Source organism: Hibiscus syriacus, unplaced genomic scaffold, assembly GCF_006381635.1.
Source record: "Hibiscus syriacus cultivar Baekdansim isolate YM2019G1 unplaced genomic scaffold, ASM638163v2 tig00110627_pilon, whole genome shotgun sequence".
Taxonomy (NCBI): Eukaryota; Viridiplantae; Streptophyta; class Magnoliopsida; order Malvales; family Malvaceae; genus Hibiscus; species Hibiscus syriacus.
In genome coordinates this window covers 66,238-89,132 of record NW_024062804.1, presented here as the reverse complement: position 1 = coordinate 89,132, position 22,895 = coordinate 66,238, and the positions used below count along the sequence as shown (strand labels likewise).

General features: G+C 33.7%; 1 protein-coding gene and 1 long non-coding RNA gene across 2 annotated transcripts; one reads left to right on the top strand and one right to left on the bottom strand.

Annotated features, from left to right (window-relative positions):
• Positions 1–1,587: 1,587 nt before the first annotated feature.
• On the top strand, positions 1,588–2,632 carry LOC120136338 (homeobox-leucine zipper protein ATHB-12-like). The gene is made up of 2 exons (XM_039152398.1): positions 1,588–2,179; positions 2,265–2,632. The coding sequence occupies exons 1-2, from the start codon at positions 1,835–1,837 to the stop codon at positions 2,619–2,621; spliced, it is 702 nt and encodes a 233-aa protein (XP_039008329.1). The 5' UTR covers positions 1,588–1,834; the 3' UTR covers positions 2,622–2,632.
• LOC120136339 lies at positions 2,512–22,604 on the bottom strand. The gene is made up of 3 exons (XR_005517333.1): positions 22,580–22,604; positions 8,217–8,223; positions 2,512–2,632 (listed from the first exon to the last, which is right to left on the bottom strand). It is a non-coding gene; the product is annotated as an uncharacterized LOC120136339 (long non-coding RNA).
• Positions 22,605–22,895: the final 291 nt, after the last annotated feature.

The following is a 22,895-nucleotide window of genomic DNA, read 5'->3' as shown; positions in this document are numbered from 1 at the left end:
GGTACTTGTCCGTAGGCAACTGGTTTTATTGGGGGGATTCCTTGGGTTTTCTCTTAAAATAAAAAGGAAGGGTTTTCAAAATGTGTTTCTTTTCTAATATAATAATAATAATATTCAAATGGAGAATCAAAGTTAAGTACGTTGCGACTGCTCTTTGATAGCTACCAAAATCATCCGGGCTGGACCTCCATTTATCCAGGATCGATCCAGACGATTTAACCATGATGAAGTTCTGTAGTGAAGATGACGAGTTGTCCAAGAAACATGTATATACATCTATGTTTGGTTGTATATGTGAGATTTGAAGATGTAAATGTTTTTTATTATGAGTGGTGGAACGTGATTCATGCAGCCGTCATTTTTATTATTATTATAAAACACATGACATGATGAATGGATGATGATTCTCACTCATCAATTATATTTTAATACTGCATTGATACATGAAGTATCATGATATTAAAATTTGGAATTCCATTTGATTATTATTACATAATATAAGCTAGACAAAATAGGACGGCTTGGACTTAGATGCCGACATAACAGCTTTTACCCTTTTCTTTTCCAACTCTAATTTTTACGGGAAAATTAAAATTTCCATCTTTCAACTTTTTATCATTTATATTTTGATCATTAAAGTTCAAGAATTATTTATTTATTTATTGAACTTTTGATTTATTCCTATTTTAGTAATTCACATGTTAAATAAAAAATGAATGGTTGACATGGCCACCATGTGTGTTGATGTGAACTAATTTTTATCAACATGTCTTCCTTTTAATGTTTCCCCTTTTTTCCCCTTTTTTTCCTTTTCCCTTTTCTTTTTCTAAAGATGGAAGTTTTATAATTTCATCATTGTCTCACGTCGGCCCTAAAACTATCATTTTATGACATTTTATCTAAACACTTTAGATATTAACTAACTCACATCCTCATCTCCTACCACTTTATCAGTTTAGATTTTAAATAAATCACTTTAAAACTGATGAAATCCAACCTTAAACTCAAAACTCATGAAATCCTAAACCACTTTGATTTATAATATCCATCATTTGATCAACGTGGAATAAAGATATACAACTTGCTTCATCCTTCTCCACATGCCCACGGTTGGGATTTGGAAGAATATGTTTCATCATTGATAAACCAAAGGGAGTTCAAAATTAGGAATTTTTTCACAACAAAATTAAGAAAGTTTGAGGCCATTTCATAATTTTGAAACGAAAAAATGTCAAATCATAATTCCATTAAGTATTTAACGAATGAGTGATCAGAATAGGAACAAATTGAAAGTTTAATGAGTAAATTAAAAAAAAATTACCTTTAGTGACCAAAATAGGAGCAGAAAGAAAGTTGGGTGATGAAAATTATAATTTATCCAACTTTTGTGTACTGACCTCGTGTGTTAACTGTTTCATTCCAAAATTATAACCCAAGTGCTCAAAATCATTTAGTTTAAAATACATAATTAAAATCATATTGAGAATTTATGTCATAATTTAAGAGGGTGACGAAAATAAAAGAGTAATAGAAAAAGAAAGAAAAATGGAAATGGGGAATATTAAGAAGGCAAAAGAGGAAAAGCACCATACGTTATCACTTATCATTTCCCCCATAGATTTTGGATATAAGAAGGGGATTAGTGGCATTTACAAATCCTATGCGAGACACCCAAAACCAAGCAGATACTCTGCTTGCATATGGGGCTTATAAATACCATATTATTCACAAGTGCAAACGTCTAAAATCTTTCCCTTTTCCACGATTTTAACCAGCTTGTACATGAAGAACAAAGATTTGCAGCAGTAAACTAGGAAGAATTATCCAGGCAAAGATGTTAGAATACACTGCGGAGATGGCCGGGCCTTTTTCCAGCGTCACAACGACGACGACCAAGAAGAAGAAGAACAAGAACAAGAGGAGGTTCAGCGATGAACAAATCAAATCCCTGGAATCGATGTTCGAATCCGAGACAAGGCTCGAACCTCGGAAGAAGTTGCAGGTGGCTAAAGAATTGGGTTTGCAGCCACGACAGGTTGCGATATGGTTCCAGAACAAGAGAGCACGGTGGAAATCGAAGCAGCTTGAACAAGATTACAGTATCCTACAAGCCAATTACGACAATCTAGCTGCTAAGTACGAAAGTTTAAAGAAAGAGAAACAGGCCTTGGTGATTCAGGTACTTAATTACTTTCTTAATCCAACAGTTAAGCTTTAAAAACAGCAATGAAACTTATATACTATATTTAACCCTTAATTTACAGTTGCAGAAGCTGAATGATTTAATCAAGAAGCCGAAAGAGGAAGCCCAGTGTTGCAGACAAGTTACAGCCACGAACCGCAACGATGGAGATAAGGGAGAGACGACTGTGAAGTCTGATTCCGAAGGGCAGCTCAGTTTCTCAATGGGAAGATCGGAACATGCACCGGGAGTCTTATCTGATGACGATAGCGCCATAAAGACAGACTATTTTAGACCGGAAGAAGATCCCAACCTCATGAGCATGGTGGATCCGGGTGATGATTCTTTAACATCTCCGGAAGATTGGCGCAGTTTCGACTCCAATGGTCTTTTCGATCAGTCCAATTGTGGTTATCCATGGTGGGATTTTTGGTCTTGAAATAACAAAAACTATTAGAGGAGATTGTATTCAAATAATCTTTGCTTCCGTATAGAGGAGAAAGCATGAATATGTATCCATTGAATTTCAGATGAAGAGAAGTAGATTTTGTCTAAAATCCAACATAGAAAATCTACTGAAATTAGAACAGAGTATAAACATGCTGAATGCTGGAATCTTGGACGGAAGTTGATAAGGCTAAGTTCTTCTGGGACTGTAGTGTACCCTTTGTAGTCGATTTCTTTTTTTCTCCTTAAATTCTTAATTATCTTTCAATGGAAACGATAAACAGTCAGTATGAGGCTAGTGGGCGTTGGAATAAACATGGATGGTAAGTACTATCCAAGGGACTTTCATTTGTCTTTTGTGTATCAGAATTCTGCCTGCTTGGGATAATAAAATATAGCACAAATTTATCCAGAAAAGGATAAGCTGTCACCTGAAAATGCTATATTCTGTTCCTATTTAAATAGTGCATAGTAACAAAAGTCCCGAAAGTTCACTGGGAGCAACATTACATCCCGCACAAAGATGTGGTTTAGATTAAAAATATTGACGGGATTGTTAAACCGAACCCCTGTGCCTTATTTAGCCATGGTATCCGCACACCTATTAGTTTTTCTCAAGACAAGTCAGTGTAGAAGCTTCTTGCAATCATCCATAAAAGCACATTATATCGGATCATAATGCATGTTGTTAGAGACGAGGATAATAACAGCAATTGCGTCAATTTTTATTATTAGTTTCCTAATATTAAAGTTCAAGGCAAGTTGGAGTCCAAATCGAAGTGTTGAGTGGGAGCCAAAAGTCCATTACCCAATATGGTTGTGCATGATTTATGTTTCATTTTTTCCCGATTAGTCTAAAGTGATTATAATATAGTATTTATTCAAAAGACTTTTAATTATTTGATAATAAACACTTAAATACTCTTGCAAATGCCGTGCTCGTACCTAAAACATCTAGAAATAACAATCATATCTTAATCACTTGCCTGATTCATACTCTATTTATCATTGGAACCACTTGTTGGATTCTCATAATTTATATATATATATATATATATATATGATTGAATGATAACAAAGGATAACCTTTGTGAACATGCATAAGTGCTCATATCTTCTTTGGTTTAGGGACGTCATGGGTCGGATCGAATTAATTTTTTTAATAACTCGAATTTACCTGAAAAGTAAGTTTCTCTATTTGCACTCGACACAAATAGGGTTTACGAGGGTTCCGTTCAACTCGAATTTGACTCTAATTTTTAGGTGAAAACTCGTATTTGATCCAACTCAGACCAAATGTCCATTCCTACTCTGGCTTTGAGGTTCTAAGGTAACGATGGGCCTTTGTCCAACTTTTGGTGCGGTTAGAATGGGTTTCTTATTTCATTTTCATAATGGATCAGACTCATTGGAATTTGTACGAAAATTAGGATGCATAAGTGAACCCGCAATCTAAGTCCTAATTCTCAAACCTGAGCCGAGGAAACACCCGTTTCGAACTAGCCATTTTGGTCCATTTTCTAAATCAGTAGTAAAAGGTACAGCTTATCATTTTCTGCAGACGTGGTAAAATTAGTCTAAACTCGAAATTAGTAGAAAATTAACCCAATCTCTCAAATAACCAAATGGTCCAAATCTGATTCTCTTCTCTTTGTGGATAATCAATTTTACAAATGGTATGAAGAATTTGATTTCACTGCAAAAACATGGCTAAAATTATGAACACAATAAACTCCAATTATTTCTCCATCTTCCACAGTTATTTTATTACTGGGTAGAAAACAAACAAAATAATTAGGGGAAATCATATGGGCAATTAACAACGCTAACTGCAACTATTCTTGCACGTTTAGTTAATTGCAGAGGACACGAAGACAATCACGTTCTCACATTTTGATTATTCTAAAACTATCCCTTTTTAGATTACGGTGAATTGCAAAGCTTAAGCTAGAAAATTACAAGGCTTTGTTAGCATTATTTGAGCCATTTACTTAGCGGGATTTCTGGGATATGTTGTACTCAGGCTGAATAAGATGGGGTGAAGAAGCAATTTCACCAACTAGACAGATGGGAAAGATAACGATCATCCATGCCTATGTAAATTTAAGGGATAAAGCTATATTGAATTTTCCCTAAACTTTTAGGATATTTGTACTTTGGTTACAAAACTTTTAAAATTTGTATTAGATTTATTGAATTTTAATTTACTTTTATTTTAGTCACTATTATTATTAACATCTGATATGACACGCCCACATATCATTTTCCTTAGTAAATTAATATTTTATAGGAAATTAAGGAAAATATATATAGCTAGTGAAGATCAAATATAGGATCCCTTAACATCTAACCATTAAGTTACGTTGACTCTTTTTTTTAGTGAATTTTAACCCAAACGTTTTAAGTTTGACAAAATAATCTATGTTGGGTGAAAACCGTTAGTTAATTAACAATTAACGCACATTACTGACATGATATTTTTCACATGTGATTGATTGATGATGCGACATATATCACGCCATCACTTTAATGACATAACATACGCCATACCATCAATTTTAATGACATGACATGTGCTACAATATTACTTTGAGTGATGTGTCACTTGTCACATCATCACTTTGATAATATGTCATGTGATATGTTAGCAATTAAGTACATATGAAAATTTCACGTCAACAAATTTTGATCAAAATTGAAAATGTTGGGCTAAAATACTCTAAAAAGAATCATGACCAAATGGCAATCTGTGCAAATATCGAGGGCTAATTTGTCATTATACCTTTAATTTATTAAAATAAGTAACAGGGAGATGTATCATGTAAGTTTTTGTTAATGATAGTAACTCCAACGTGAGTTTTGGAAGTTTAGTATATAAAGTACAAACATCTTAAAAGTTCAGTACCCATTTATATAATTTACCCTAAGTTTAATCTTCATGGATACTAAATCATGATTAGGTTAACGATGTGATGGCCTATTTTCCTCTTGGACTACTACTCCCAATTTTTCTTGATGAAGATGGATTTCATTAGTATTTGTTTATCTATAAGACTTTATAAATTAGGAAATGGCACGGGAAGTTGGTGAATGAATTAGGTTTGAGTTTACATTTTTCTTTCAGTGGAATTGGGACACAGTGGGTAATAGTGTGTGTCGTATGATTCAAAGTATTTTTGCCGGAGGTGCTTTTAATAAAGAAATAAATCGAACTCTTTTGGTGCTAATTCCAAAAGTCAAATTACCGGAGTCGTTTAGCCAATTTCAACCTATTAGTTTGTGCTATGTTTTATATAAGCTTGTTATGAAGATTATTGTGAACTGGTTGAAGCCTTTGTTGGGACACTGGATAACGGAAACTCAAACGAGTTTTGTTCCCGGAAGGTTGATCACTGATAATATTATTATTGCTCAAGAGGTAGTCCACTCCATGAGGTTGAAGAAAGGAAAGGTTGGCTTAATGGCTATTAAAATTGAGCTTGAGAAAGCATACGACTGCCTTGAATGGTCTTTCATCGAAGACACTTTAAGAGAACTTCATCTCCCAGACAACCTTAGGATGCTTATCATGCGATGTGTATCTTCTGTCTCGACCCATGTACTTTGGAATGGTTCTATGTCAGAATCTTTTAAGCCAACAAGAGGGATATGTCAGGGTGATCCTTTATCGCCTTAATTGTTTGTGATGTGCATGGAACGGTTGGCACATGCGATCTCTGGAGCAGTTAAAGATGGGAAGTGGAAACCTATTCGATTGTGTCGTAATGGGTCTGCTCTCTCCTATCTTTTTTTCACCGATGATTTAATGCTTTTTGCTGAGGCTTCTCTTGAACAATGTTATGTAATAGGGGGAATCTTGGATCACTTCTGCCGCTTCTCAGGTCAGAAAATTAACATACAGAAAACAACAATTTATTACTCAAAGAATGTGGATTCCGGTTTGAAAAATTCCATTAGCTCAAATTTTGGTTTCCATGAAGTACAAAATTTGGGGAAGTATCTAGGAGTCCCTTTGCTCTATTCTCAGATTACGAGATCTTATAGCTATATTGTTTCGAGAATTCTAGACAAACTCTCTGTGTCGATGGCAAAATCTCTATCTTTGGCCGGGAGAATCACTTTGGCGAAAGCAGTTTTATCATCTATTCCTTATTACTCAATGCAGTCCACGCTTCTTCCGAAAGAGATTTGCGAATAGATTGAAAAGTTAATTTGGGGTTTTATTTGGGGTCGCACTAATTCTAAAGGTGGAGTCTCTCTTGTCAATTGGAACAATATTTGTAAACCTACTACAAGGATGGCCTTGGTATGAAGAAATTAAATGTTCAAAATGTTGCATTTCTTATGAATCTTTCTTATAACTTGGTTGTCAATTCAGATCAATTGTGGATTAGAGTGTTACGCTCTAAGTATAAGTGGACAAATGGGTTTCCAAAATCCATTGAACGTAAGGTTAGTTCTCATATCTGGAAAGGCATTTCTCTAGTTTGGAGCGATGTGCATCAAAACATTGTTTAGAATATTGGCAATGGTTGTAGTGTGGATTGGCGCCTTTGAATGAATTTGTCGCTAATCAATCGGAGAGAGACTCACAACCAAGGAGGACAGTGGAATCTAAGGTTGATAGCGATGGTCAATGGCGTTGGCCGCTATTTGTTGACAGACTACCAAATCACATTTTACTTCGGTTGGCAGCAACGATGCCTCAATGGCAGATTAGCAAAGTGGATGCGCTGGGTTGGAAATAGAACAACGATCGTTGTTTCTCGGTTAAATCGACCTATGACATGAGGTTGGGAGAATCGAATGTTATTCCCCATAAAGTTTGGAACGTCATATCGAAGTACCGAGGGCTACAAAGGATTAAAGTTTTCTTGTGGTTATTAACTAGTGATCGTCTTCTTACTAATACTGAACGAGTACGATTACATATGACCACCAATAGTTGTTGTGGAGTTTGCGGACAGACTGGAGAAACAATTGATCACCTCTTTCGCAAATGTCATTCAGCCGTTGTTGTTTGGTCATCGCTAATTAAAGCATATAAGCTATCTGATTTTTTGTCGAGAGGAATCAAAGATTGGGTGCAAATTAATATTGCTTCCCCGGGATTTTATGCGCGTGAAGAAGGTGATTGGGATTTACTTTTTAGCTCGATTCTTTGGTCGATCTGGAATAATCGTAATAAGAGGATCTTTGAGACGGATTACATTGAGCAGGAGTCTGTTTTAGCAAGGAGTAGGCGCCTCTGGTTTGAAGCTAAACGTGCGCTTGAATCAACTTGTCAACGCTCCATTTTTCTGATCGGTTGTTTAACGTGTCTGTTTCATGGTCTCCGCCTCCTCTTAATTGATGTAAGATTAATATTGATGGTTCCCGCAGAACAGAAAATGGATTTGCTACTTGTGGGGTATTATTCGGTCCTCAAATGGGGGTTGGATTCTTGGTTTCTCTAAAGCTATTGGAATATGCTCTATCATTGAGGCGGAGCTCTGGGGTGTCTATGAAGGTCTTTCTCATGCTTGGAACCTTGGTGAGAGTCGAGTCATGTTGGAAGTAGATAGCTTGGAGGCTATTCGTATGCTACAGAAAACCTCTCATAGAGGCTCGATCTTTACTCTTCTGGACCGTATTACTGAGCTGCTAAACCAGGAATGGAATGTGACCTTGAGAAATATTAACAGGCTGCTAACCAGGTTACCGATAAACTAGCGAAGATAGCAGCAACAAGAGGTGTTGTTGATATGGTTTTCTCCACGCCACCGTTGGAAATTGCTTCCTTATTGCAGCAAGACTCTGCTGGTTTGTAATTTGGCAGTGGATGTTTAAGTTTTAGTTCACAATCTTATTTTATCAAAAAAAAAAAATTAAAATGCTTTATGAATATATGCTTTCACCATGCCCAAAGTCCAAAAGCTTGCTTTGTTTTGATTTTTCAGGCAATCACGTCATTTATAAACAACAGAATTAAATGATAAACAAGGAACTGATTTCCTTTGTTTTGATTTTATGTCCTCTTCTTTTCTTCAATTTTTTTTCTTATAATTTCTTTTTTCTATTTTATATATTATTTCTTTTTTTTTTAAAATAATGTTGATTTAATCGACAATACTAGATAATCTGACTATTAACTGCGTCTGTTTTGTATATATATATGCCGGATATGTGATTTATTTTATAGATATAAGATTTTTTGATTTAAAAGTATTTTTATTTTTTGTCAAAATAGTAGAGGATTATATCTTATTTGGCATAATAATTTTTGTTTTGTGTCATACAAGTTTTATTTTAGCTTTCACAAATTGTTTTTTTTAATCTTTCAGAATTAGTTTTATTCAGGTTTTTAAATAGCGTTCGCGGTCACGTTTTCGGTCGCATCGTTTTTATCACGATTGTGGATATAACGGATGCTATTGTAGTCATTGCGGATATCGCGATCGTGAATTTTTTTCGAAGGAGTGCTTTTTTTTAATAAAAAACATGTTTTTAAAAAATTAAAATAACAAAATAATAGAGGAATAACGGTCTGCTATTGCCGTGATTAACCGCGATCTGTTAAATTACGGCCGTGATCCGCCGCTATTGGTGTGATCCCGTTTCAACAGTTTTGGACACCGCCACGACCGCGATATAACGGCTGCAATACCGGTATTCGGCCGCTATTTGAATTCCTAATTTTATCATCACTTTTTTTAGTTGGTAGATATTCGATTTTTTTTCAACATATCTATTTTTGTTAGATTCAGTGGGATGTTAATTCGATAACTTATTACCTTGTTAGAATCCTTGTTTAGAATAGACTACTTTAATTAAAAATTATTCTTATAATATTTTTTTTGTTCTTAATGATAATAGTTATTTGAATAATGTCGATTCTTAATAAAGACTTAAATAGATAGTATTGGATAAAATTACTGACCTGAGAATAAGAATACTTCAAATATTTTGATGGTTATGTTATTGATTTTCTTTCATAAATGCAGTTTTACGTTTAAAAAAAATCATATCCTAGGCTAACACTTTATTAATTTGGTTAATTAACTTTTTTTTCTACCTATTTAGCCGACTTTGTTCAATTTAAGTTTGTAATTTTGAAATATAACTATACATGTAAATAAAAGAACCTTAAACAAGGATATGTATTAATATTAAATTGTAAAAAAGGCAAATATTGACCACTTTTTAAAGGGGTAAGCAAAATTCTAAAGGGTAAACTACACAGGAGACCACTAAACTATGATCAAAAATTAATATGATCATCGAACTTTCAATTGAATCAATCAGACCACCAAACTATTTAATTGATTCAATCAACCACCGACCGTTAATTTTTAACAGAGGTGGTGACGTGTCCGTTAATCTTAATTGGCATAATTATATATTTGATCATTAATATTTACATATTCTATCAGTTTAGTCACTATTTTAATTCAATTAAATAAATTTAACTATCCAATTAGAACGTGACACGTGTCAATATATGATTGGAAGGTTTTATTTATGAATTTTAAATTATTTAATTAAATAAATTTTATATCCAATCAGGTGGTGACACGTGTCACCCCCTAATGGAAGTGAAAATTAAATGGACAAAGTTGAACTCTAAGGGGGTGTTTGGTTCAAGGATTGTGGGATTCCCATGGGATGGGAATCTCACATTCTCATATTTGGTAGGCCGGGAATCTCATTCCCGGTAATGTTTTATTACCAATAGTAGATTTTTTGGGGTATATTACTGGGAATGTCATTACCTCCCTTCCCTTAGGTATTGTAACATTACCGACGTTTTGGACTAAAATGCCCTTAATTTTTTTTTTTCAAAAATATCATTTTTCTGTCATTGAATAATAAAAATTCAACGAAGGTTAAATTACAAAATTATCCTTAAATTATTTTAGATTAAAAAAAAGTCTATAATTAAAATTTTATATAAAGTTCAGGGATTAAAATTTTTTTACCCTTTCATTAAATCTTTTTTATATTTTTAATTTTGTAAAAAAAAGTATATAAATATTATGAATTTAATTTTTTAAAGAAAATATATAAATATTTTACAATTTGTATTATTATAAAAACATATAATAAGGACAATTTGGTCAAATATACATTCCAATAATCTTTTATTCCTTTAACCAAATACGGTAATCTTACATTCCTGCTAAACCAACCAAACACAAAATACAACATTCCCAGTAATCCTATTCCCTAGTAATCTTTTATTCTCACTGGTAATCTTACATTTCGTGAACCAAACGCACCCCTAAGGGATTCAAACCAAGGTCACGCAGGGGGGGTGATAGAGCAGACGCACAAACTATTAGGTCAAAGGTTCCCAATGGTTTAAAGTTACAACAATTTGTATTTGTTTTTTTAAAGGTTTGTTAAGGATAGAAAATTAAACAAATTATTATTTAAATTAATTGTAATTTTTTTTGAATTAAAAATATTCAATTTTTATATAAATTAGAAAATTTTTAAAACAAAATTCTTTAATTCGAAAATTGACCGAATTAATCGAAATTTGTTCGGTTCGGTTAATAATTTTTAAATAAATTTCGGTTCGATTAATAGTTAAAGAAAAAAATGGTAATTCGGTTCGGTTAATAATTTTCAAATAAATTTTGGGTCGATTAACCAAACCGAATTAACCAAATTTTTGCTTCGTATAATTCGATTAATAATTTAAAAAATTTATTAATTTGGTTCAGTTAATAATTTTCAAATTAATTCGGTTCGATTAATAATTTTTAAACTAACCGAACCGAATTAACCGAATTTTTGCTTCGATTAATAATTTAAAAAATCGGTTAATTCAGTTCGGCTAATAATTTTCAAATTAATTCAGTTCGGTTAATAATTTTCAAATAAATTTTGGTTTGATTAACCGAACCGAATTAACCGAATTTTTGCTTCGATTAATTCAGTTAATAATTTTAAAAAAATCGGTTAATTCAGTTCTGTTAATAATTTTAAAATAAATTTTGGTTCGATTAACCGAACCGAATTAACTGAATTTTTCTTTAACCTTCAATCGAACCAAAATTTATTTGAAAATTATTAGTCATGAATAATTTATTTAATTTTTTAATAATTTATTTAAACAAATAATTTGTTTAATTTTTTATCCTTAACAAACATTTAAAAAACAAATACAAATTGTTGTAACTTTAAACTATTGGGGACCTTTGGCCCAATGGTTTGGGCGCCTACTCTATCCCCGCATGACCCTGGTTTGAATCGTTTAGAGCGCTACTTTATCCCTTTAATTTTCACTTCCATTGGGTGTTGACACGTGTTACCACCTGATTGGATAGAAAAAATTATTTAATTAAATAATTTAAAATTCATAAATAGAACATTCTAATCATATATTGACACGTGTCACGTTCTAATTGGAAAGTTAAATTTATTTAATTGAATTAAAATAGTGACTAAATTGATAGAATATGTAAATATTAAGGACCAAATATATAATTATGCCAATTAAGCTTAACGGACACGTCACCACCTCTGCTAAAAATTAACGGCCAATGATTTGATTGAATCAATTAAATAGTTTGATGGTCTGATTGATTCAATTGAAAGTTCGGTGGTTACATTAATTTTTGACCATAGTTTAGTAATCTTCCGTGTAGTTTACCCAATTCTAAATCCAAAAAGGTAATCTTCATATCTTCAACTAAAGCTACTTTGAATATATTAAAGGAATAAAATAACACTGAAATTTATGATTGAAGGGTTAGGTTAGGAACTTAAAGATTATCAAATCTTTAATTATTTGGGAACCCAATTATCCGTCTATCCTAATAGATTTGAATCATTCTTCTTAGAAAAATATATGGGAATCTGTTTCATATATCATTTTTTTTTAAATGCATTTGCCATAGGTTTATACAAACACTATGTAACACCCCCAACCCGTATCCGACCCGGATACGAGTCCGAAGTGTCACATTGACTTTTCAAACATTTATTCGTATAAAATAGTGAGTAATTTAAATTTTTTTATAACATTTAACTTATTCAAAACGTTTACAAAATATATAAGAGTTCATACAATTTATATCTTTAGACTACATACCAACAACACTCTATATACAGTACATATATTTTCTGATCTGGCATTTGGTAAGGAGAACTGACCTGTCTTGCTCCGCATTACTCTTTACTCTTCTCGAAACCTACGTGTAAATCACTTACACGCTAAGTCATAGACTTAGTGAGACATATAACACATATAATAAAACCACAAACCATTTCATATAACATAATGCATACTTATATGTATATCATTAATATACTTATCAGTACTTATATCATTATTACTAATTTCTTATACTCACCATCGAGTATCCATGTCATTTCACAACAAAGCATATATATATAGTATAATAACAAGTTATTTATTATCTTTAAAGCCCTTGCATTAGCCCATGTATACATTTGAGAACTTAAGGTATGTGAGTACATTGAGGTTGTGCACTAATGTTGCCACCACAGCTCGTATCAATTCCCTCATGGGGCACCGAACCTTAGTTCAGTATTCGTCCCGAAGGACCCCATATGACCATCTAGGTAAACAGTCCATATGTCCCGAAGAACATAGGTAAACAGTCCATATGTTCCGAAGAACATAGGTAAACAGTCCATATGTCCCGAAGAACATAGGTAAACCCTCGACCCTTGGCATACCAACTATACCACTAGCTCTCTTATCACATAACATGGGCATTAACATTCATAACATTTCAATTTACTTATTAATATTCTTTTTCTTATGAACATATATCTTTTCTTTTCAGTAACGTACCAAATGTATGTGTAATCATTGATCTTATAATCACATGTTCATTCTCTTCGGTCGCATACCATATGTATGTGTAAACATATATCTAATATCATATAACACGCATCACAAATGCAAGTATTCACATAAATCATTTCTTATAGCTTTATTCATATCACATATTCATATAAGCTCATATCTTATTTCACATATACTTTCCATATAACATATATATCTCATAATCACACAAATCATAACATTGATCACCAATCAATTAACATTTTAAGAGTTACTTCTTACCATAGTAACTCCATCATTGGCTCATCGCAAGCCAAATGTTTATTCAATAATATAAGTACAAATTAAATTGCACTCACCTTAGCTTTGCTTTGATTCGATTCTAATCCTTCAGTTGATTCAGAACGGAATCACATTCTATATCTACATAATCATACATAGATCTATATCAGTATCATAACTAATATACTCTAATGGTTCACTCTTTAGACCAAGAGAAAAGTCAATTTCATCTTTTAATGAAGGTATGCATCGATGCACTACTGATGCATCGGTGCATAAAATGTATTCGATGTTGTATTATTGTTGAGATGCATCGATGCACTCCTTATGCATCGATGCACCAATTGCATTCGATGTTTCATTATTAATGGGATGCATCGATGCACTACTTATGCATCGATGCATGAATTGCATTCGATATCTTTATTTTAAAAGAGTGCATCGATGCACTACCAATGCATCGGTGCACATTCAAACAATTTCTGGGTTTTAACCTTGATGCATCGATGCACAATGAATATGCATCGATGCACTCTGCCCAGAATCCTCTTTTTGAACCCGAAAATCATTCATTTTGGATTAAATCCTTCATGTTTCATCCCCTTTTTCATTCTTAACTCTAGTATACGTACTTAAACCAATCTATATTCATTTATTTCATCTTAAACCTCAAAATCCTATCTTCCATATGTAATTCAATAATTACATCAATTTTGCAACATGTTTCAAATCCAATTCTATTACTTCATATCTCTTACTTAGATAGATAACAAGTCAAATTCCTTCTCAAAATTCACTTACTAACTCTTTTCCAGAATTTCCTTAAGAAACTCATTTTCTTTAATCTTTCATAACTTCTTTATCTTTTGATTTTAGGACAACTTAAGCTTTCCATAAGCTTAAGTATTACCTAATGATCAAAACCCACTCTTAAAATAAACAAATAATCAGCTAACAAGGAATCTTACCTTTGCAAGCTTGGCTCTTTCTTTCTCTCGTACATGAAGAAGAAGAAGAATAAGAAGATGAAGAGAATATCTTACCTTTACTGAAAATCCCGGGAATTTTTAAAACTTTCATTAAAACGAAATACATTAATTTACATAAGACCACAAAATACAAAATCGATCAGAGTATTCATAATTAACACTTATTACATGCCAACATTCTATACATAACCAAGTACATACTTTGTCAATTACTTCTGATCTGATCTTCTAGTAATGATATTGTCTTTACCACTTCTATTCTTGCTCTTCTCGTTTCTTGGTACCTACGTGTAAATCACTTACACGCTAAGTCATAGACTTAGTGAGACATATAACACATATAATAAAACCACAAACCATTTCATATAACATAATGCATACTTATACGTATATCATTAATATACTTATTAGTACTCATATCATTATTACTAATTTCTTTCTATCATGTAAGCATATATTGAACCTTTCTATACTCACCATCGAGTATCCATGTCATTTCACAACAAAGCATATATATATAGTATCATAACAAGTTATTTATTATCTTTAAAGCCCTTGCATTAGCCCATGTATACATTTGAGATCTTAAGGTATGTGAGTACATTGAGGTTGTGCACTAATGCTGTCACCACAGCTCGTATCAATTCCCTCATGGGGCACCGAGCCTTAGTTCAGTATTCGTCCCGAAGGACCAGTCCATATGTCCCGAAGAATCTAGGTAAACAGTCCATATGTCCCGAAGAACATAGGTAAACAGTCCATATGTCCCGAAGAACATAGGTAAACAGTCCATATGTCCCGAAGAACATATGTAAACCCTCGACCCTTGGCATACCAACTATACCACTAGCTCTCTTATCACATAACATGGGCATTAACATTCATAACAGTTCAATTTACTTATTCATATTCTTTTTCTTATGAACATATATCTTTTCTTTTCAGTCACGTACCAAATGTACGTGTAATCATTGATCTTATAATCACATGTTCATTCTCTTCGGTCACATACCATATGTATGTGTAAACATATATCTAATATCATATAACACGCATCACAAATGCATGTATTCACATAAATCATTTCTTATAGCTTTATTCATATCACATATTCATATAAGCTCATATCTTATTTCACATATACTTTCCATATAACATATATATCTCATAATCACACAAATCATAACATTGATCACCAATCAAATAACATTTTAAGAGTTACTTCTTACCATAGTAACTCCATCATTGGCTCATCGCAAGCCAAATGTTTATTCAATAATATAAGTACAAATTAAATTGCACTCACCTTAGCTTTGCTTTGATTCGATTCTAATCCTTCAGTTGATTCAGAACGGAATCACATTCTATATATACATAATCATACATAGATCTATATCAGTATCATAACTAATATACTCTAATGGTTCACTCTTTAGACCAAGAGAAAAGTCAATTTCATCTTTTAATGAAGGTATGCATCGATGCACTACTGATGCGTCGGTGCATAAAATATATTCGATGTTGTATTATTGTTGAGATGCATCGGTGCATAAAATGTATTCGATGTTGTATTATTGTTGAGATGCATCGATGCACTCCTTATACATCGATGCACCAATTGCATTCGATGTTTCATTATTAATGGGATGCATCGATGCACTACTTATGCATCGATGCATGAATTGCATTCGATGTCTTTATTTTAAAAGAGTGCATCGATGCACTACCAATACATCAGTGCACATTCAAACAATTTCTGGGTTTTAACCTTGATGCATCGATGCACTATGCCCAGAATCCTCTTTTTGAACCCGAAAATCATTCATTTTGGATTAAATCCTTCATGTTTCATCCCCTTTTTCATTCTTAACTCTAGTATACGTACTTAAACCAATCTATATTCATTTATTTCATCTTAAACCTCAAAATCCTATCTTCCATATGTAATTCAATAATTACATCAATTTTGCAACATGTTTCAAATCCAATTCTATTACTTCATATCTCTTACTTAGATAGATAACAAGTCAAATTCCTTCTCAAAATTCACTTACTAACTCTTTTCCAGAATTTCCTTAAGAAACTCATTTTCTTTAATCTTTCATAACTTCTTTATCTTTTGATTTTAGGACAAGTTAAGCTTTCCATAAGCTTAAGTATTACCTAATGATCAAAACCCACTCTTAAAATTAACAAATAATCAGCTAACAAGGAATCTTACCTTTGCAAGCTTGGCTCTTTCTTTCTCTCGTACATGAAGAAGAAGAAGATGATGAAGAGAATATCTCTTCATCCTTATTCCCTCTAACATATATATCCTTATCATATTTATTTTTAATTCATTTATTAGTTAAATGACCATTTTGTCCTCTACTTCATTTGATGATTACTAACAACTTTTAGGATTTATTTCCAGATAAATCATTGAACTAATCCATTCTTCTACTTTAATCAGCAAATTCTGAAACTTTACCATTTAGTCACTAACCCATAGTTTGGGATGTTACAACTCTCCCCTCCTTATAAGAAAATTCGTCCTCAAATTTTCATTGCACAAGGAGCTAAAATACTTTCTATACTTCTACTATTCATTTTCACCTATTACTTCTTCAATAAATCTTTCGTGATATCATAAACTTCACTTTATTGCTTAATTATTCCTTTAACTTTTTCCCTGAATTCTAATGGGACACCTTCAACATATCCTACTTACTCGAACACTCTGCCCTAATAAAGTTGTCATTACTACATCACTATAAATAATTTCTAATTACATTCTCAATTCTTTCACAAAATTACTTCTAATCGATGAATATGCAAACCCATATCAAACAATAGTATAATGTATCTATTATATCGTAGAAAAGTACCTGCTATTATCTCTGGATCATTAAAATCTTCATTAGTATTAATATTATACACTCGAGCAGTGGAGCGTATTTCCTGTTGAGTAGAGGATTCAAGTTGGCTTCTGCCTCTACCTCTTCCTCTCTGAGACATCGAAGCATATTGCTCCGATTGTACTGACTATTTTGTTCCTAATGGAAAATCTCTTACGAAATGTCCCGTTTCACCCCATCGAAAACAAGCTCCAGAAACCATTCTACATATTCCACCATGGTATTTTCCACAAGTCTGACAATGTCTCTGTTGTGTTCTGTCCTCATCAGATCCTACTGATTGAGTCTGTCTCACTTTCATTTGATTTGATTCTCTAACAGAGGATACTACCGATCCAGATCTTGCCTGAGACTGAAAACCAAAATCTCTACCTCTCTTGAGTGGTGCAGAACTCGATGAAGCCCCCATTATTTTAGATGGTTGGGTTCTTTGATCTTTAAACCTTTCATTTTGAGCTCTCTCTAGAGCTTTAGCACGATTTATGATTTCTTGAAACGAGGACAAGTTCAACACTATTAACATTTCTTTCAATCTCAGGGGCAAGCCCTCTATAAACCATTCACACGCATCCTTCTCTGTTGGAATTAACTCGGCCACAAAACGACTTAACTTGTTAAATTCACACTCATATTCATATACAGTGAAATCTAATTGCTTTAGATTTAAGAATTCTTGCTTCATTTGTCTGATAAACTGGTCTCCTATATACTTGTGCTTAAATTCTTCTAAGAATAAGGACCAAATCACTTGGTTATTTGTCATTCTCAGAGTGACATTTGTCCACCAGATTCTTGCTTGCCCACGAAGCAAGGAGACCACTCCATCTAACTTTTCCACATCAGAATAGTGGAGTCCATCTAACATTATTTTCACATCATTGAGCCAAAGGTCCGCAACAACAGGACCTTCCTCAACTTCACCTTTGAATTCAGGAGCTCATAATCTCTTTAATTCCTTTGCTACATTCATCCTCTGAGTAGAGGAAGTAGGAGGTTTAAAACACGTCAGAATAACGTCCAACGTCCTGAAGAAAACATCTTGATCTTGTACAGGCACTCCAGTAGGTGACTCTTCTTCACCTTGACAACTGTCGTTTCGGATGTCAAAATAATTCCTTATTCTCAATCAATAAATTAAGGAAATGCGTAGCAAAGAGAAGTAAGGGTCGATTCCACAGGGACTTAGAAAATTATAAATTTCTGTCTGAATTATTTATGCCAAGCGTGAAACAGTAAAAATGGGGGGATTTTAGTAAAAGATAATAAAGTGATTAAATAAAAGTAATTAAAGTAAAAATAAGAAGATGAAGATTGTGAATAAATACGGTAAAAGTAGCCTCAAGCTTCGCTTTGATTCAATATCCTTTAGATCATCGAATAAGATTTTCTCTTCGGGATTCACGTCGGTTACTTTGTCTACAAGGGCTATGCTTGTGACTCTATCTTGTATATCGAATACCCAAGGCAATCTTTGATTCTGGCTTCGGTAGTTGATTCTAACAACATCTATTGTCGTAGATCAAATACCGTTTAAGTTCGTGGCGACCGACTCGGATTATTGTTTCTATAACCGTCAATTCCGATCTCAATTCCCTCTTGGCGAAGCTATCTCGCCAAGTGTGTTCCCAGGAAGTCGAATTGCTTTCTATAAGCCGAATCTTCCTCCCACACGTTTAATCGCAACAACTTCTTAACCAAAGTCAATCTTTGATTTTTGAAAACTGTTTTGTTTTTGAAAAAATAAGCACAGAGATTGAGAGAGAGATTCCGAAGATATTAAGGGACCGTTTTAATTCTTCCGTTGGAATTGAATCATCGCGACAGCTCTCGGCTTATGAAAAGTTTAGCTAAGCATGACAAAAGTCATACTTAGCATAAAAATAAAACTTGAAAATAAAGAAAAATAAAAAGAACTTGAAAAGGAAAAGAGAAAACTTTTATAAAAACTAGAGAGAAAAGAAGAATGTATTCTGAATGATCTTTTTAGGCTTACCCCAAGTGGGTATTTATAGCCTCTCAAAGCCTAAAGGATAAGCAAAGAAAATAATAAAATAATACAAAAGATAATTGTTTTTAAATTTAAATTCAAACTTAAACTAGTCTCCTAATGCAACTCTATTCGTCAATCTTCCAGAAGGCGTGCAGAAGAAGTCTTCTAGAAACCGCCTATGACTGGACCTTCTAGAAACTACCACGTCATACCGCGTCGTGCCCAGAGTCGTGCCCATGTCTCCAGCCGTGACCAAATAATAAAAAAAATGCAGAATTCGCCCGTTTTGTAACAAATTTTGGAAAATAATGACCTGTACGAAAACAAGCACAACACGACCAAATCAACAGCAATAAATCCACAAAACCGAAGAAATAACGAGCAAATATTAACTATTCTGAACACTCATCAAATTCCCCCTCACTTATCTCATGCTTGTCCTCAAGTATGATTAACCAAATCAGTCAAAAACTTCATTAAACATTCTTTCTCAAGTTTCACATTTAGGGAAGCAAGGTAGAGACCACAGTAACTATTCAAGTCAAGAAATTAATCAATTGAACATCACCAATTGGAACAAGTTAAGTGCAATTGTAATATCCATTCATTCATTAATTTCAATATTCATAACTCAACACCTTACCGGGATTCACTCAAATCACTCAATGTGTTTGGGGTAAAGAAACGCTCAATGTCAGAATTGACACGATATTACCATAGGCCTGCAAGTAAATCAAATCTCCACTACTAATAAAAACAAGATGCATAAATCAAAGGGTCTTTTATTGGTTGTAACGGGTCTTAGGTAAAGGTAGGGAAAAGGCTAAACATAGGGATAAATATTCAAGGCAAGGAACTAACAAATAATAATCTCAACTCCATCAAAACATTAAGCACAACAAGATAAAAAGACAACATATCAAACAACAAATTTCTTTTTGAAATGCATTTTCCCTCTTTGTTGTTGTTTTCGTTTTCCATTTTTTTACGCATTTTTTCTGTTTTTTTTCCGAACAGTTTTTCCTTTCTTTTCGAACTGCTATTTTTTTTCCGATGGAGAATACAATGGTAAAATTATTCACTTGCCCTGAAAAAGGTAGAAAAGAGGGATAAAATAAAAAAGGCTCGGGTTTATGAATATGGTGAACACAAAGAAGCGGGAATAAGCTCAAAAGTGGTTAACTAAGGGAAAATATGCATGGGTAGGCTATTTAGTGGGGAAACGGAATGGTTAATCCTAAGGTGCCCAAATCATCTTTAAGCATCATGTTTATGTGTAATCTCGACAGTATTTAACATGCAGGTTCTAGAATACCAATGCCAAATTCGACATACTCAATCAAACAAAATGAGAGCGAAAATGATATGCTCGTAAAGGCTCAAATCTCACCAAATTGTTTCATGCATTGAGCTAATCACATTTCAACCAACGAAGTCATGGAATATCACAAAAACACCAACTTATCACAATTCATGCTTATCCATTATCAAGAATATCATAACCTAAACAATTATGTGTTCCCAAACAAGCATAGCATTCCAAAAATTTTCAACAAGATAAAGACAATAAATGAAATTTCTGACCAATTCAACCAACACACACTAGATTCAAAAGATAAGCAAAGAGAAATTCAATCCTACACTCTACTCCCCCTCACTTAAAGCGTTTTGCCTCAAAACGAAAAATTAAAGTGTAAGAGAAAGAATAAAGTACTCCCCGGATTTAATGTCGTCCACGGTTATGGTGGGAGGTGCAGTGGTGGAAACGTGGTTTGTCTGGGTTGATTCCATGAACTAGAAACATCATCAGGTGGTATCTTTGGTGGAGAACCAACATCTAAATCCCCTGTAAAAACATAAACTTGATGAGTAATAATTGAATAGAAATAGGATCAAAATTTACCTCCGAAGTATTTGCTAAATCGCCGAATGCATCGAACAGGAGAGAGACGGTGAGTGCGAACAATGCTAGGTCCGGAACGGTGAGAGGCGGTGAGTGCGAACGCCGAACGATGTGGTCGGAGTGTTTGGTGCTAGCTTCGGCATCATCGTGTTGTTAGTTCCTCATGCGCACCATCGTGGATGGAGGGGATGAAACACGTTATCAAGGCGTAGATGCCGCCGGTGGTGAGTAGAAGGAAGGCGATGATTTCGTGCTTTGGGAGGGGAGCGATCGGGGATGGGGGAGATGAAGAGAGTTGGGTTAAGTTTGGCTCTACCGTGCGTTGGGGGTGGGTGTTTGAGTTGGAATGAAATATGGGGTTTTGTTTTTAATGATAAAGTGTTTTGAAAATTGAAAAAGGTAGATGAAAGGTGATAGGGTAGGGTCCATGGTATAGTAAAATAAAAAAGGATGAGAAGGGATTGGGGTGATAGGCGGCAGGAAGAAAACAAAAAGGGAAAAGAGAAAATTGAGGTTTTGCTAACGTGCGTCGGTCCCTTCTATGAGTTTTGCTAACGTGCGCCGTTAATGGAACAGTGCGCACAGCTGAGCTTCTCTTCTTTTCTTGCTTTGTTCGACTATTTACTGCTCAACAAACTCTGAAATTAGCACTGTTCGAATCATAATCTTGCAAATCCTCGTCGTTTAAGTTTGAATAAAAATATTTGATTCCTGTAAAATAAAAATAAAAATTAAATTAAACATGCTTGAATGAATAAAAATAAAATGAAACAAAAAGTAAAGATAAATAAAAAAATATGACGAAATTGAAAACAATGGGTTGCCTCCCATGAAGCGCTTTATTTAACGTCATTAGCTCGACGACCTGGTTCAGACTACAGGTTTCGTGACAAACACTTCAACTTCATTCCTTTTTTCCAACTAAGAAATTCTTCATGAGAAATTCGAAAATTCTCACAAAGATCTCTTAAAATCTTGGCCAGAAGTGTCTGTGCGTGGAGTCTCCTAGCTTCAGCTTCGTTCTCCAGGTTGTACTCCACTAATGTGCCCGGATTAGTCCTGGTCATAAATCAGAAACAAACAAAAAATTAGTAACTTTGGCGAAGTCCCCGGCAACGGCGTCAATTTGACAACTGTCGTTTCGGATGTCAAAATAATTCCTTATTCTCAATCAATAAATTAAGGAAATGCGTAGCAAAGAGAAGTAAGGGTCGATTCCACAGGGACTTAGAAAATTATAAATTTCTGTCTGAATTATTTATGCCAGGCGTGAAACAGTAAAAATGGGGGGATTTTAGTAAAAGATAATAAAGTGATTAAATAAAAGTAATTAAAGTAAAAATAAGAAGATGAAGATTGTGAATAAATACGGTAAAAGTAGCCTCAAGCTTCGCTTTG